This window comes from Stomoxys calcitrans, chromosome 4 (genome assembly GCF_963082655.1).
Source record: "Stomoxys calcitrans chromosome 4, idStoCalc2.1, whole genome shotgun sequence".
NCBI classification, from domain to species: Eukaryota; Metazoa; Arthropoda; class Insecta; order Diptera; family Muscidae; genus Stomoxys; species Stomoxys calcitrans.
The window spans coordinates 182,565,873-182,579,017 of record NC_081555.1 but is presented as its reverse complement, the minus strand read 5'-3'; the positions used below and the strand labels follow the sequence as shown (position 1 = coordinate 182,579,017).

Here is a 13,145-nt window from a genome sequence, read left to right as displayed (position 1 = left end):
TTTTCCAGATACAGATGCTGTAACTGAACTTGTATACAAGGAATGATTTTGCTGAAAGCTTTTGGAGAAAGCTTTATTGTGTGTGTGCGCGCTCTTGCAATGATGAGAAGATGACGAACCCATCTTGAGCACAGCATCTCACAGAGTTTACCCCCCAGTCGTGACAAAACAAAACGAACCAATTCAAAGGCATAGAAAGCGCTTATGTGTGAAGCTCTTGGATATTTGGAAGACAATCCAAAACCCAATTTAGGCAAAACGACAACTCTGTTTCAATTTTATGGCCCACAATTGATTAATAAACCTATTTTTAGACCCCACATGCAAATTAGACAATTTTCTCAAATTTCCATGAATTGTTTAAATTTGCATGCAAATTGAAAAGTGTTTCCCAAGAAATGATTTAAGCTAAGTACTTTGCCTTTCAAAGCTACACTTGGAGGCAGAGAAATTACGAGGAGAGTCGTAAGGGAGCTGTTTTGCAAGCTTTCGTTTCAAAAAAAAAAACCTGTAGGATGCTCAAAGAAATGTTATTCTTTTTGCTTAGCCGATTAAATGTGCCGTATGTCGTGTATTTTACGACAAGACGCCCACACGATTTGCTCAGAGTGATTGAGAATGGCTTTGTTAACGGCTGTTGTGGGTATAACAGTTAAAGACCGCCAGATAAATGAAAACGAACCACTCGGCATCACATCTTGACTATGGTCAGCAGGTTGTTTTTCATGCTTAAACCAACTCTGAGAGATTTTATCTCAAAAGAGAGCTGGCGAACGGGAGAGGATGAGAGCAAGAGCTCTGGAAAGGGATGTTTGTTGAAAGCTTTTGCCGTATTTGTTTTTAACTCTCAAAACGATACGGCTAAAAAATAACGTGTTGCTCCTCCGGTCAATGTTATCATCGATGACGGACAGAAATGTTTTGTTTTCATCCTAGTGGGAGATGATAGCCGCCAAATGTCAAATCACTGCATGACGATTTTTGTATGAGTCTAGTGACAGTGTGCTGTCTCTGTAATGGGGCATCGATAACGGATCAACTCTATTACAATGCGTATTAAGTAAAAAAAAATTTAAGTCAGTATTCTTGAAACGTATCGAAATATTCATGAACGATCTAAAAAAGTAATGGGTGCTTTTAAACGTGAAATTAAACGTTTATCATTTAATGTTGTCAAGAATTTTGCTTTATTAAAGGGTTTGCTTTGTTTCAGTAAAGTAAATGCAAATTTACCTATGAACATTCCATTAAGGTACAGATTCAAACTACGCACATATCAATGAGTGTAGTCCGATTTAAGTTTAAGCTCAATGATAAGGGGTTTGCTTCTTATAGCCGAGTCGAGTGAGGGATTTGACCTCAAAAGTGTCGTTTAATTGAAAATTGAAATTTCAAGCTATAACAAAATAGTACGCATTATTCAAAAGGGTATACTACTCCCAACCAATTTCTGCAAAAAATATGGTCCGAGGACATTACTTGCAATAGGTTCGTGAACATGAAAAGTTTGTCTCTGTTCCTTAGCGGAACGTTCATGGTCAAATTGGCGTTTACATGGTTATGTCATTATGTTTTCAAGTAATTTTGGGAAAATGGTCCACTCGGCTGGCTTGAAATTTTGCACAGATACTTTTTATTGATGCAGGTCTTTGGGTACAGCAAGTGGGTTATATTGATTCAGATTTGTACGTATTCGCAGAGAAATCTATATATAAAAATCAATTTGTGTTTGTTTGTAGCTTTGTTTCTATGTTTCTGTGTTCCTTATATACTCAGAAACGGCTGAACCGATTTTCTTGAAATTTTCACTGATGGTGCATAATGACCCCGTGGTGAAAATAGGGTACTACATTTTTTGATATCTGAAGGGGGGCGGACCCTCCCCCTTACCCTAATTTTCATAAACGCCAGATCTCGGAGATGGGTGGAGCGATTTAAGCGAAATTTTATCTGCTCTCATATAGTACTCTAAAAATAAAAATTTGGTATCCAAATTTCGGATGGGGTACCTAGGGGGCCGCCCCACCCTAAAACCTACCAAACATATATTTAGACCGATCACGACACTATGGGACTCAAATGAAAGGTATTTAGGATAAGAAAACGTATTTGATATACAATTGTCGGACCAAGTGCTAGGGGGACCACCCGAAGCCCCAAAACACCCCTAAATCAGACTAATTTATCGACCATGGCAATATGGGACTCAAATGAAAGGTATTTGCGAGTAGAATGCGAATCTGGTATCCAAATGTGGCACCACGTTTCTGAGGGTCCACCCCTTCCCCAAAATACTCCCAAACAGGACATTTTTAATGAATGAATGGGAATATGGGGCTTAAATAAAAGGTATTTGAGTGTAGAATATGAATCTGACATCCTAATATGGGACCAAGTGTGGACCAAAAATGGGACCAAAAATACGCCTCAAAGGGGACAATATGGGGCTCAAATAAAAGGTCTTTGGGAGTAAAGCACGAATCTGATATCAATATTCGGGAAAAGTGTCTATTGGGGCCAGCCCACCCACACAACACCCAAATAGGAAGTACTTGCTGACTATTTGAATATGAGGCTCAAATAAAAGGGTTTTTAGAGTAGAACACGAATCCAATATATATTTTCAAGGCCAACTCACTGAATGGCAGCCTATCCCCAAAAACACACCCTCCAAGCCGGTTATGTTTGCCGACGATGGAAATATGGGGCTCAAATTAAAGGTATTTGGGAGTAGACCTCGTATCTGATATCAATATTAGGGACCAACTGTCTAGGGGATGTCCCACCACCATAACAACTCCCAAATAGGACGCATTTGCGCACCAAGCCAATTTGGGTCTTAAAGAGAGTTTTATAGTTTTTAGGGCCAATACCCCAAACCGGACATATTTGCTGACTTTTGCAATAAGAAGTTAAAATGAGATTGGGAAACGAATTTGATATCTAATTTAGAGAGCAACGGCAATATGGGGTTCAAATAATTGATATATATATAAATAAACACATTTATATTATTAATAGCAAGTAAAAGCGTGCAAAGTTCGGCCGGGCCGAATCTTATATACCCTCCACCATAGATCGCATTTGTCGAGTTCTTTTTTCGATATCTCTTGTTAAGCAAACAAAGGATAAAAGAAAATAATTGCTAAAATATTGGAGCTATATCATGTTATGGTCCGATTCAGACGATAATTGAATTGAATGTTGAAGACCATAGTAGAAGTCATCGCCCTTTAGGGGCTCGAGAAGTAAAAATCTCTTTTTTATATAGGTTTATATGGGATCTATATCAGGTTATAGACCGTTTCGGACTATATTTGTAGAAAATTTTGGCTAAATCGGATAATAATTACACCCTCTGGAGTCTCAAGAAGTCAAGATCCCAGATCGGTTTATATGGCAGCTATTTGAACCATATTTGGCACAGTTGTTAGAAGTCATAACCAATCACGTCATGTTAAATTTCCGCCAAATTGGATTAGAATCGCGCCCTCTAGTGGCTCAAGAAGTAAAGATTTAAGATAGGTTTATATGGCAGCAATATCGGGTTATTAACCGATTTGAATCATACTTAAAATCAAATCAAATCAAATAGGAATTGCGCCCTCTAGAAGTCAAAACCCCAGATAGGTTTATATGACAGCTATATCAGTTCATGGACAGATTGCAACCATACTCAGCACATTTGTTAAAAGTCGTAATAAAACACCTCATGCAAACTTTTAGGCAAATCGGATAAGAATTGTGTCCTCTAGTGGCTCGAGAAGTCAAGATCCAAGATCGGTTTTTAAGGCAGCTATATCAAAATATGGACCGATATAGTCCATTTAGAATCCCAACCGATATACACTAATAAGAGGTATTTGTGCAAAATTTCAAGCTGCTAGCTTTACACCTTTGACAGACAGACGGTCGAACGGACGTGCGGACGGACGGACATGGCTAGATCGACCTAAAATGACATGACGATCAAGAATATATGTACTTTATGGGGTCTCAGACGAATATTTCGAGGAGTTACAAACAGAATGACGAAATTAGTACACCCCCATCCTATGGTGGAGGGTATAAAAATAAAACTTAACAATAGTGCATCGAAACATTTATGCACTTGCAGTCGAAGAACCTTCCCTGGCGAAAGAAACCAAATGCATTTTTTTAAGATTTTTTTAAATTGCTTTTTATTTCAGACCACCGTGTTTTTTTCCATTGGTTGACTGCATGATCGAAAATGGGAGGGAGGGAATCTCTTTAATTCGGATTCTTTAAAATTAGTTTAATTACTCTACTTGTCTAACAATTGATATATCGAATGATGTAGTAGTTGTGTTGTTTGCGGTTTTCTTTATTGGTTTTTGTGGTTTCCTCTGTAGTTTGTTGTTGTAATCGGTAAAACAATATTCCATCACAATATTCGTTTTTATCTGAATAGTAATACGTCATATATTTTGGTTATATCTACACTTAAAAAATTACTTAGGACTTGGTGGCTACATGAAAATTGTGGCTTGGTAGGTTGATGTGAGGACCACCGACATGTTGCATGGTCATCCACTTGTTTCTTTTTTTTCTTCGTCGCTCCTCGCTCATCTTCCATGCTTGTGTGTGTGGTTACTTGTACTCTCATTTTAATTCAGATACAAATGTTGGCTTAAGCTATTAAAAATCTAAAATCGTCTGGAAGGAGATCCATGGTGAGTGTATGTTTGTGTGTAAGTAGACCATATATACATGCATTTAGGCTTGTATATATACGAGTGCATCCCCCAATGATTGGGAGAGGATACATGCTTTGTTTTTAATTGATAAAAACGTCACATACTCTCATTTTATTGCTGTAAAAAAATATCATCTGTTCTGGTATTTGGTAAATTTTTTAAATCTTGTAAACGTTGCCCCTTTAGCTTGCTTGGTTGCCAAGTATGCATTTTAAGTGACCGTCGTTAGAAATTTAAAGTGGTCACTTATGGCGGTTTGGGGGGTGGGGTCGGGTTTTGTGGAGCCTATACTTTGTTCAGGACTCTTGCTGGTCAGGATATGCAGATGTTTTCTGTGAAATGGCTGTTTGCTTGGATGTATTCAGATGTTGCTTGCGGCAGCGATTAACAACACTACACACTAGAGAAGGGTTTACGGCGCCTCTACTTGGAAGTGTGGAGTGTTTGGATGTGCTATCATTCCAGAATGTAGAACAACCAATAGCCCAAATTGAAGGCCATGAAACTGACAGGGAATATCATGCGTGAGTATTTGTCAATGATGTTGACATCTTTGATTTTGGGTATGGTGGCTTTAATGGCAGAAGCACCTTTCTTCAAGGCGTGTATTACACGTGGCTTATTGCCTAATGCCAAAGAAAATGAAAAAGAGTAGTGCTTATGTTAAAAGTTGCCAAATGGATCAAATATAGCAATTACCTCGTTGACCCCGATATCGTAGGTTTGAACGACTTGTGGTGCCATAGTTGCGGGCAATTCTAAAACTCGGTGGAAATTTGGCCAAATCCAATGTTTCTGCACCCAATGAATTAAGTGTGCTATTATAGTTACCCTTGCGCAGTGAAGGAATGGGACTCATGCGTACATCCTGTAATTCGATGATATCCTCGGCAGTTGAACATGTTTCAGATTTGTCAGGTTTCCCTACAAACAACAAATACACTAATATGATTATTGCTAAAAAATTTCGTTTATATATAAATTTTATCTCAAAAAAAAAAGAAACCCAGACACCACACACACTGGTGTAGTAATTAAAGAGCACTTGTCAACACGGCTGTTGTTTTTCCTGATTTGTGCTTTCTATCTCAAAAAATTCCATGTTATTTGCAAAACCGACAAAACTTTTTTAGCAGTACTTAAAAATAGAATAACGTTATTGGAACAATCCATGGGTTCCCCATATTGTATGGCAGTAATGGGACTTATGTCTACAGTTATGGTCCATTGGAAAAAAAAGATGCTCTAAAGGTCGAAACGATCTCACTTAGGCAATTTGTTGTTTTAATATATAAGTGACCAAGGTGGCGTATGATTATGCGGATAATTATCAAGCAGTAATCATACGCACTAAGGTCAGGAAATTGTTTTAAATCCATGATGGGCACACTAACACTGATGAAAAGACCAAACTGTGATTGTGTGATTATCATCAAACATCAGCTAATTGAAATGGAATTGAAATAGAGGCAGTCGAACGAAGCCACACGAAGTTGTTTACACTGTCCGTGTGCTTCTAATCTTTTTTCCTATGACTGCGAGCATAGGAATTTAAGCGCGGATGTATGCTGTTCATCTATGTTTTAAATTCTTGCCTAATAATGGATGTTATGAACTTTATGAAATTTTTTGCCATTGAAATAGAAAGCAGACAATTTTTAAATTTCGTTGATCAGTGCAGTAAATTTCTACGAATCAAACCGCCAGGGCTGATGAATCTGCTACCCAAAATAAAATTATAAACATTTTCCAAATTAAGTAATTTTCCAATGCAATGCAACATTGAACTCGGTAGTGGTGACAGACAATGCCAATGGTTGAATCGATCGCCTTAAATTCCGCCACACAGATGCATAAGTATATACACAGCTCTCATATAAACCGATTCCCCGATATAAATGTTGCCAACATTAGGAGGGGAAAACCAAAACTGAAAATTTTTTTTAAAATCTGATGGTCTTTATAGGAAGCGAGTTCGCGCGTTCCGCGTCATAAATGGACATGCTAAGCTCTGCGCTACGGTGGCCTCAAATGTTGGCTTACAGGGGCGCAATAAATACAGGGCACGCTCGAGAAACTTACTTATAAGAAAAAACCTGACGAGTGGTAAGTTAGGAGGAGAGGTGTGAAGAGTGGACGCATCTTGAATGGAAAGTCCATAAGTTTGTTTCCATCTCCAGTCAGCTGTCATCATGCTCTGGTCTAGGAAGCAGCGGGCATTTGACGTCGAGAGCTTTTTTTTAACGATCGCCCACTTGTCGATATGCAACATGGCTTCTGCGCTCGCTTTGAAATTCCTCCTCACAGAGTCTTTTATGGCCGTAATTCGATTCTGTCATGGCTTAACTCATTTCGGGAGTGTGAAAGTGTCGCTAAACACAGAAATGGACTTCAACGAACCTTCAAAACTGCGGAAGATTGAGGCAGTCAGTTGTGCGTTCTCCCCGGCATTCGGCTCGCATACATGCAGCTGCTATAGGAATTTCTGACACCACTATTTGACAATTTCTCCATCAACACCTTAAATTTCATTCCCATAAATTGGCTGACGGCTTTCCCGTCAAAATGCATGTGGAATGATGATTGACAACCTGTCTGAAAACGCGGTAGTTTGTAGTTTTTTGCAGTGACGATGCTTACTTTCCTGCAGCTTCAACAAGCAAAACGTGCGTTATTGGAGTGGTGCAAGTCCTCAAGAACAACATTCGCGAAGAACAACATTCGCTTGATATGCTGCAGAGATTGGACACGAGTTTAAAAAATTGACCTCTGCTGCGCAAACTGTCAACAACTTCGTATGCCAAAGTTCTTAGACACGAAAAGTATCTTTACGAACAGCTTTATGTGCTAAAATTTTTGCTTCTTCTGGAGGAGTCTAGAGCTTTTGGTCATTTGTAAAAGAGTAAAATGTAACCCATCTCTCCGGGCCCGGATGGTATATCAACTTTTGTTCTTTGTAAATGTTCTTTGACGCTTGCTCGTTGGAAGGTTGCGACCGTTCAGCCGATCCCCAAAAAGGGTGAGGCGATCATCGCTACGCTACCATGTTCTCCAAGGTTATAGAGAACATGATTAATCGGCTTCTTGTGAGGTACTTAGAATCCAGTGGCCTACTTAGTGATCGACAATATAGGTTTCGCAGAAATCGCACCAAGGGAGACCTTATGATATTTCTGTAGGAACGTTGTAGTCGCACTATCCACCAGTTGTGTGGCTCTGGAGTAAGTTCGTGGCTCTGGATATCTCCCAGGGCACGGTGCATTTTTATCAAAACTGGTCACTTTTGGTAATAACTTCGTTTTGTTTATATCGAGCTTTCTCAGAGATCACACTAAACGTGTTGATGACCCCAGGTGTGCCACAAGGCTCTGTCCTTTCCGTCTCATTTTTTTTTTATTTTCATTGACTATCAATTGGGTCGAACTCGAATCCAATCTATTCATTTGTGGATGATAGTAGTCCTTGTCATTCATATTCATTCGACCATAGGTCAGTTTCGCAAGAAACTGTGTATAAGAAGCGCGTTGTGAGTGAGACGCTCTCCTATTCCCAATTTGGGTAGAATGAATGAATGAAAGACGCAATGCTGATTAGCGAACTAACTACAATAGTCAATATCTATCGACGTTATAGACACGGATCAGTTAGATACTCTTAATGTTCTGGGAAAGAAAATACAGTATAATCTTCGTTGGATAAAACATGTATTCAAGGTGTGGAAAGAAATATTCGAGTGTTTAGGACTTCTTAAGCGGTGTAAAAGGTGTTTCCCTTCTGATCTTCCTAATATCTATTATGCACCTGGCAGAGAATAGAATATAACTGTCATTTAAGGGCTGCAGTTCCAGAGTCATCCTTTGTGTTGCTTGTCCGTGTTCAGAGGATATCGATGTTGTTGATGGGGGACAGTAGGCTATCCAACTCTATGCTTTCCTTGAAAATGGTCCGATTATGGTTAACGTTGTCCTGTTCTAACATTTCTTTATTAGCTTGTTAGGGTATACATCAGATTTCAAGACTTGACAGAAACTCACACCTGTTTGTAATTGATAGGGCAGTCGACCATACCACGTATTACCAGGAAAAATCCTTCTTCGCCCGAACAGTTGGTATATGAAATCGACGTCCGGCTAATTCCTTCCTAACAACATTGGCGCTCATTAAGTTAAAAGGAATATCAATAGACGCTTTTCCCCTATATATTCCCTTCAACCCATACTCTTTCCAAATGCCCTGCGTGTTGGTAACGAAGGAAAAAAAAGTCAGCTTTCTGTAGTGAAAATGTAAATAAGCTTTCGATCATATCAATGAATGATGTCTTAATTAAGTTATAGTTCAATACGGAACTGGTTTCAACTGCGAGTCATACGGCATTTCGCTGAGCAACGCCTCTTTGTGGGCCTCACAATGGTTGCCAATATATGTGGGAATTCAGGTCAATAAAGGCGGACATAATTACCATTGTGCCTTTGTAGGTTGGTGGGTATAACAAGCAAAAGCTCGTTGAGTTTGGCTGGACCAAATCGGATGTAGCCTCCATGGAGTTAATAATAAGGACCCCCACGCATAGTCAGCGGCAGAGCGAATCCTCAGGTGGAAATCGAATCACTGAACCCCGAACTATTAAACAGAGCTCTCTCTTAATACAGCTACACTCAACTAAATGTTTAATTAATAACAGCGAAACTGTTTGCTCAAACAACAGTTTTTATCTGCTGCTGTTAACCGTAGACATTACTGCTGTTTCAGCAAACATACTGCTGCTGTTTAAGCAAACATTTCGTATTGCTATTTCAGATTACATAGCCTGCTGTTTTAAACACAAAAATCTGCGAAAATATTGAAAAATATTTGAAAAAAAATCTGCTGAAATGAAAAAAATGTGTTGCTTTTTATTTAATGCCTGCCATGTGTTTTGATTACTATGGGCATTTTTTCCAAAGGAAGCCAATGACCATGATAAATTATGTTGGAAGAGAAGTTTTAATTTGTGGAATATTACTGATCAATAGATCCTTGTACACGTAGCCATTGCGGCCATTGGTATAAAGGCGGCAAAAAGTATTTCGTCAATTTTATTGCTCTGCTAATGCCCATACTGTCGTGGGTACTGTCTTAACACCTCATTTTTGCTTACATCGTCATTATATGAACAAACGCCGTGTGCAATGTAATAGGCACATCTCCATTTGCCTACTGGTCAATATCTCATTTAAGAACTTCCTTAAATCTGATTGTGCCAATATTTACTTATTTCTTTTTTTTTTTTGTCTAACTATGTATGTGTCTAATGCATAGCCGAGTATTGTCCCTGCTTGTTTTCCGTTCCAGCGAGGAAACCTATTTGTTTGGGTTTTCTGATATATTGCTTTCATCCATTTCTCGTGTGTAGTCAAGTAGAACAACAACAGTGTAAAGGTATTTTAAACAGGGAAATGCCGCATAAGTGTTTCATACCTACTTGATGCTTATGGTGAATGTGCGCTGTGTATTGTCGATTAACCTTTTTTACTGGCATAAAACGCATGCGCGCTGTCTGTGTTCAAATTTCTTTTACAAACAGTGTGTGTAATTAACAACAACAACAGGTTATCCTTCTGTGTGCAGAGTGGGTGGGTGACCGCAACCTTCTTTTCCTTATTTTCTTTCAAAAAATCTTCCCTGTCATTTTATATGTTCTAACAAACTCATCATAAATTAACTGACAGTCATTCTAGCAAACAACAGAATTTTCCGCAGAAAGTGTGCTGTTCTGAAATAACAGAGCTACTGTTGTTATAGCAACAAAATTAACTGATTAACTGCAAGCAATCAGCAGAGATTGATTGCTATTTTCAGCAGACTTTGTTCTATGAGTGTACCGGAGCGTGGAATGTTTATTAGCAAACTTGCATTTGCAAACTTAATCCATCTTCGATAGTTTACTTATTGTGGATAGACGGACAACGATCTCAGAGTTAGAATGTCACCACAATCAATAATAGTTTTATACGAGGTCTGTAGAAAAAGTATTGAGAAATTTTAATTGTTGTTGGCTACCCGTATTCGATAGGCATCATCTAAAATACAATGTTGGTTAGTGATTTGCATGAGTGACAGACATACCTGACTTTTTGATGTCGCCATCTTTTCCTCGTTTCACTTTCTTTTTGGCTCTTTTACCCCAATAGGTGTAGTTGACGGCTGCATATTCTAAAAGGGCAGCAAATACGAACACAAAACACATGACCAGATAAATATCTATGGCTTTCACATATGATATCCTGGGTAAGGAACTGCGTACTCCCGTACTTATGGTAGTCATAGTAAGAACAGTGGTGATACCTGGTAAACGTATGCATGTGATTTGGAAAGACATGACTCATTACTTAGCCACATACACACTCGCACACAAACAACTTACCTAAAGCCACACGGGCACTAGTTGCCTCGTGATTTATCCAAAATGATACCCATGAGAGCATAACAATCAAAATACTTGGCAGGTAGGTCTGGAAGATGAAGTAGCCGATGTTGCGCTGCAGCTTGAAGGATAGCGACAGTCGTTGATAGACTCCGGTGGCTAGGCGTTCTTTGCGATCGTTCGTCTCATATCCGATAATTGTGAATTGTGGCAGTTGTGCATCCTCGACACCACGCACCGGTGTTGGCTTCCAATACATCACAACATCGCTGACAGTGTAGCCATCTCAAAAACAGAGGATGAAAAATCGAACGCTGTACAGTGAGTTTGAAATGCACTGCATACTTACAACTTTCAATTTCTACGGTGCAGTTTTGTGAGTCCAGCGGATAGTAGTGCAAATCCATCATGCAGGCTAGGGTGGTGGTGAAACGCATGCCATAGGTGACGGAGCCATCCCCGCCCAGACGCACCAGTTTATTACGCTCGGTGACATCGTGCAGAAAGCTGCAAGGCAAGCAAGCAATGAGACCAAGGTGTAAAATCAATACTTGTGTGTGCACTGTCTGTGCTCTTTGTGTTTACGAGCTTCCGTACCTGTTCTTATCGTTGGCAAAAAACGTATCCGGCACCCAAATTTTCTCCGCAAAGTCTCCAGAGAGCGTCAGAACATCATTGACGCCATCGTCATCAGCATCGTCATCGTAATAGGGGCCATAAGCATTGAATGCCAATCGTTCATCACGCCAATACTGATTCAGATACATCGTAATGGTGTAATCCTGCAAAGAAAGTGGTAGAGGGTGATTGTGTTTTTCTACTGTCAAACCACTGACATCTGCAAGCCAGCATGAATACACTGAAAAATGTTTCCAACTTTTTAAGAAGACATATCCTTTGGTGAAAGATATTTTCCTTAATATTCGGGTCTTCATTTGTGGTCCGATTTTCAGAATTCTGTTTTTCGGAATAGTGCTTAAAAATCCCTACAAACTGGTTTTGGGGGTATACGAGTTTTTTATTTGTTGCAATTTCGACCGAGATTGGTTTTGTATTTTGCAATTTACTAATGCATTTGAGGTTCGATTTTCTTTTTTTTATGCATGATTTGGATTTGTGACTAAATTTACAACTACCTTGCTGCAAAAAGTGTCAACATCTTACAGTGAAACAAGTAAAAGCGTGCTAAGTTCGGCCGGGCCGGGATATAAGAAAAGATTTGCTCTGCTATTAGAGCGATATCAAGATATGGTCCGGTTTGGACCACAATTCGAATAAGAATAGCGCCCTTTGGGGACTCAAGAAGTAAAATAGAGAGATCGATTTATATGGGAGCTGTATCGGGCTATAGACCGATTCAGACCATAATAAACACGTATGTTGATGGTTGTAGGAGGATCCGTCGTACAAAAATTCAGGCAAATCGGATAATAATTGCGACCTCTAGAGGCTCAAGAAGTCAAGATCTCAGATCGGTTTATATGGCAGCTATATCAGGTAATGAACCGATTAGAACCTCATTTGACACAGTTGTTGAAAGTAAGAATAAAATAAAGTTCCCAGATATATTTATATGACAGCTATATCGGGTTATGGACCGATTTGAACCATACTTGGCAAAGTTATTGAAAATCATAACAAAACACGTCGTGCAAAAATTCATTCAAATCGGATAAGAATTGCGCACTCTAGAGACTCAAGAAGTCAAGACCGAAGATCGGTTTATATGGCAGCTATATCAGGTTATGTACCGATTTGAACCATACTCGGCACAGTTGTTGGAAGTCATAACAAAACACGTGGTGCAAAATTTTATTCTAATCGGATAAGAATTGCGCACTCTAGAGGCTCAAGAAGTCAAGACCCAAGATCAGTTTATATGGCAGCTATATCAAAACATGGACCGATATGGCCCATTTACAATACTAATCGACCTACACTAATAACAAGTATTTGTGCAAAATTTCATGCGGCTAGCTTTACTCCTTAGGAAGTTAGGGTGATTTCGACGGACAGACGGAAAG

The 13,145-nt window shown here is 39.2% G+C and overlaps 1 protein-coding gene across 1 annotated transcript in view; it reads right to left on the bottom strand.

Moving 5' to 3' along the window:
• Positions 1–4,318: 4,318 nt before the first annotated feature.
• The window catches only part of LOC106095898 (gamma-aminobutyric acid receptor subunit beta-like), a 30,615-nt gene continuing 21,788 nt past the window's right edge, over positions 4,319–13,145 (bottom strand). Inside the window, exons 4-9 of the mRNA XM_013263337.2 lie at positions 11,719–11,903; positions 11,471–11,628; positions 11,122–11,406; positions 10,824–11,042; positions 5,418–5,642; positions 4,319–5,344 (exon numbers count right to left, since the gene is read on the bottom strand). Coding sequence (XP_013118791.1) covers positions 5,175–5,344; positions 5,418–5,642; positions 10,824–11,042; positions 11,122–11,406; positions 11,471–11,628; positions 11,719–11,903 — 1,242 coding nt within the window. The 3' untranslated portion in view covers positions 4,319–5,174. The remainder of the gene's footprint in view (positions 5,345–5,417; positions 5,643–10,823; positions 11,043–11,121; positions 11,407–11,470; positions 11,629–11,718; positions 11,904–13,145) is intronic.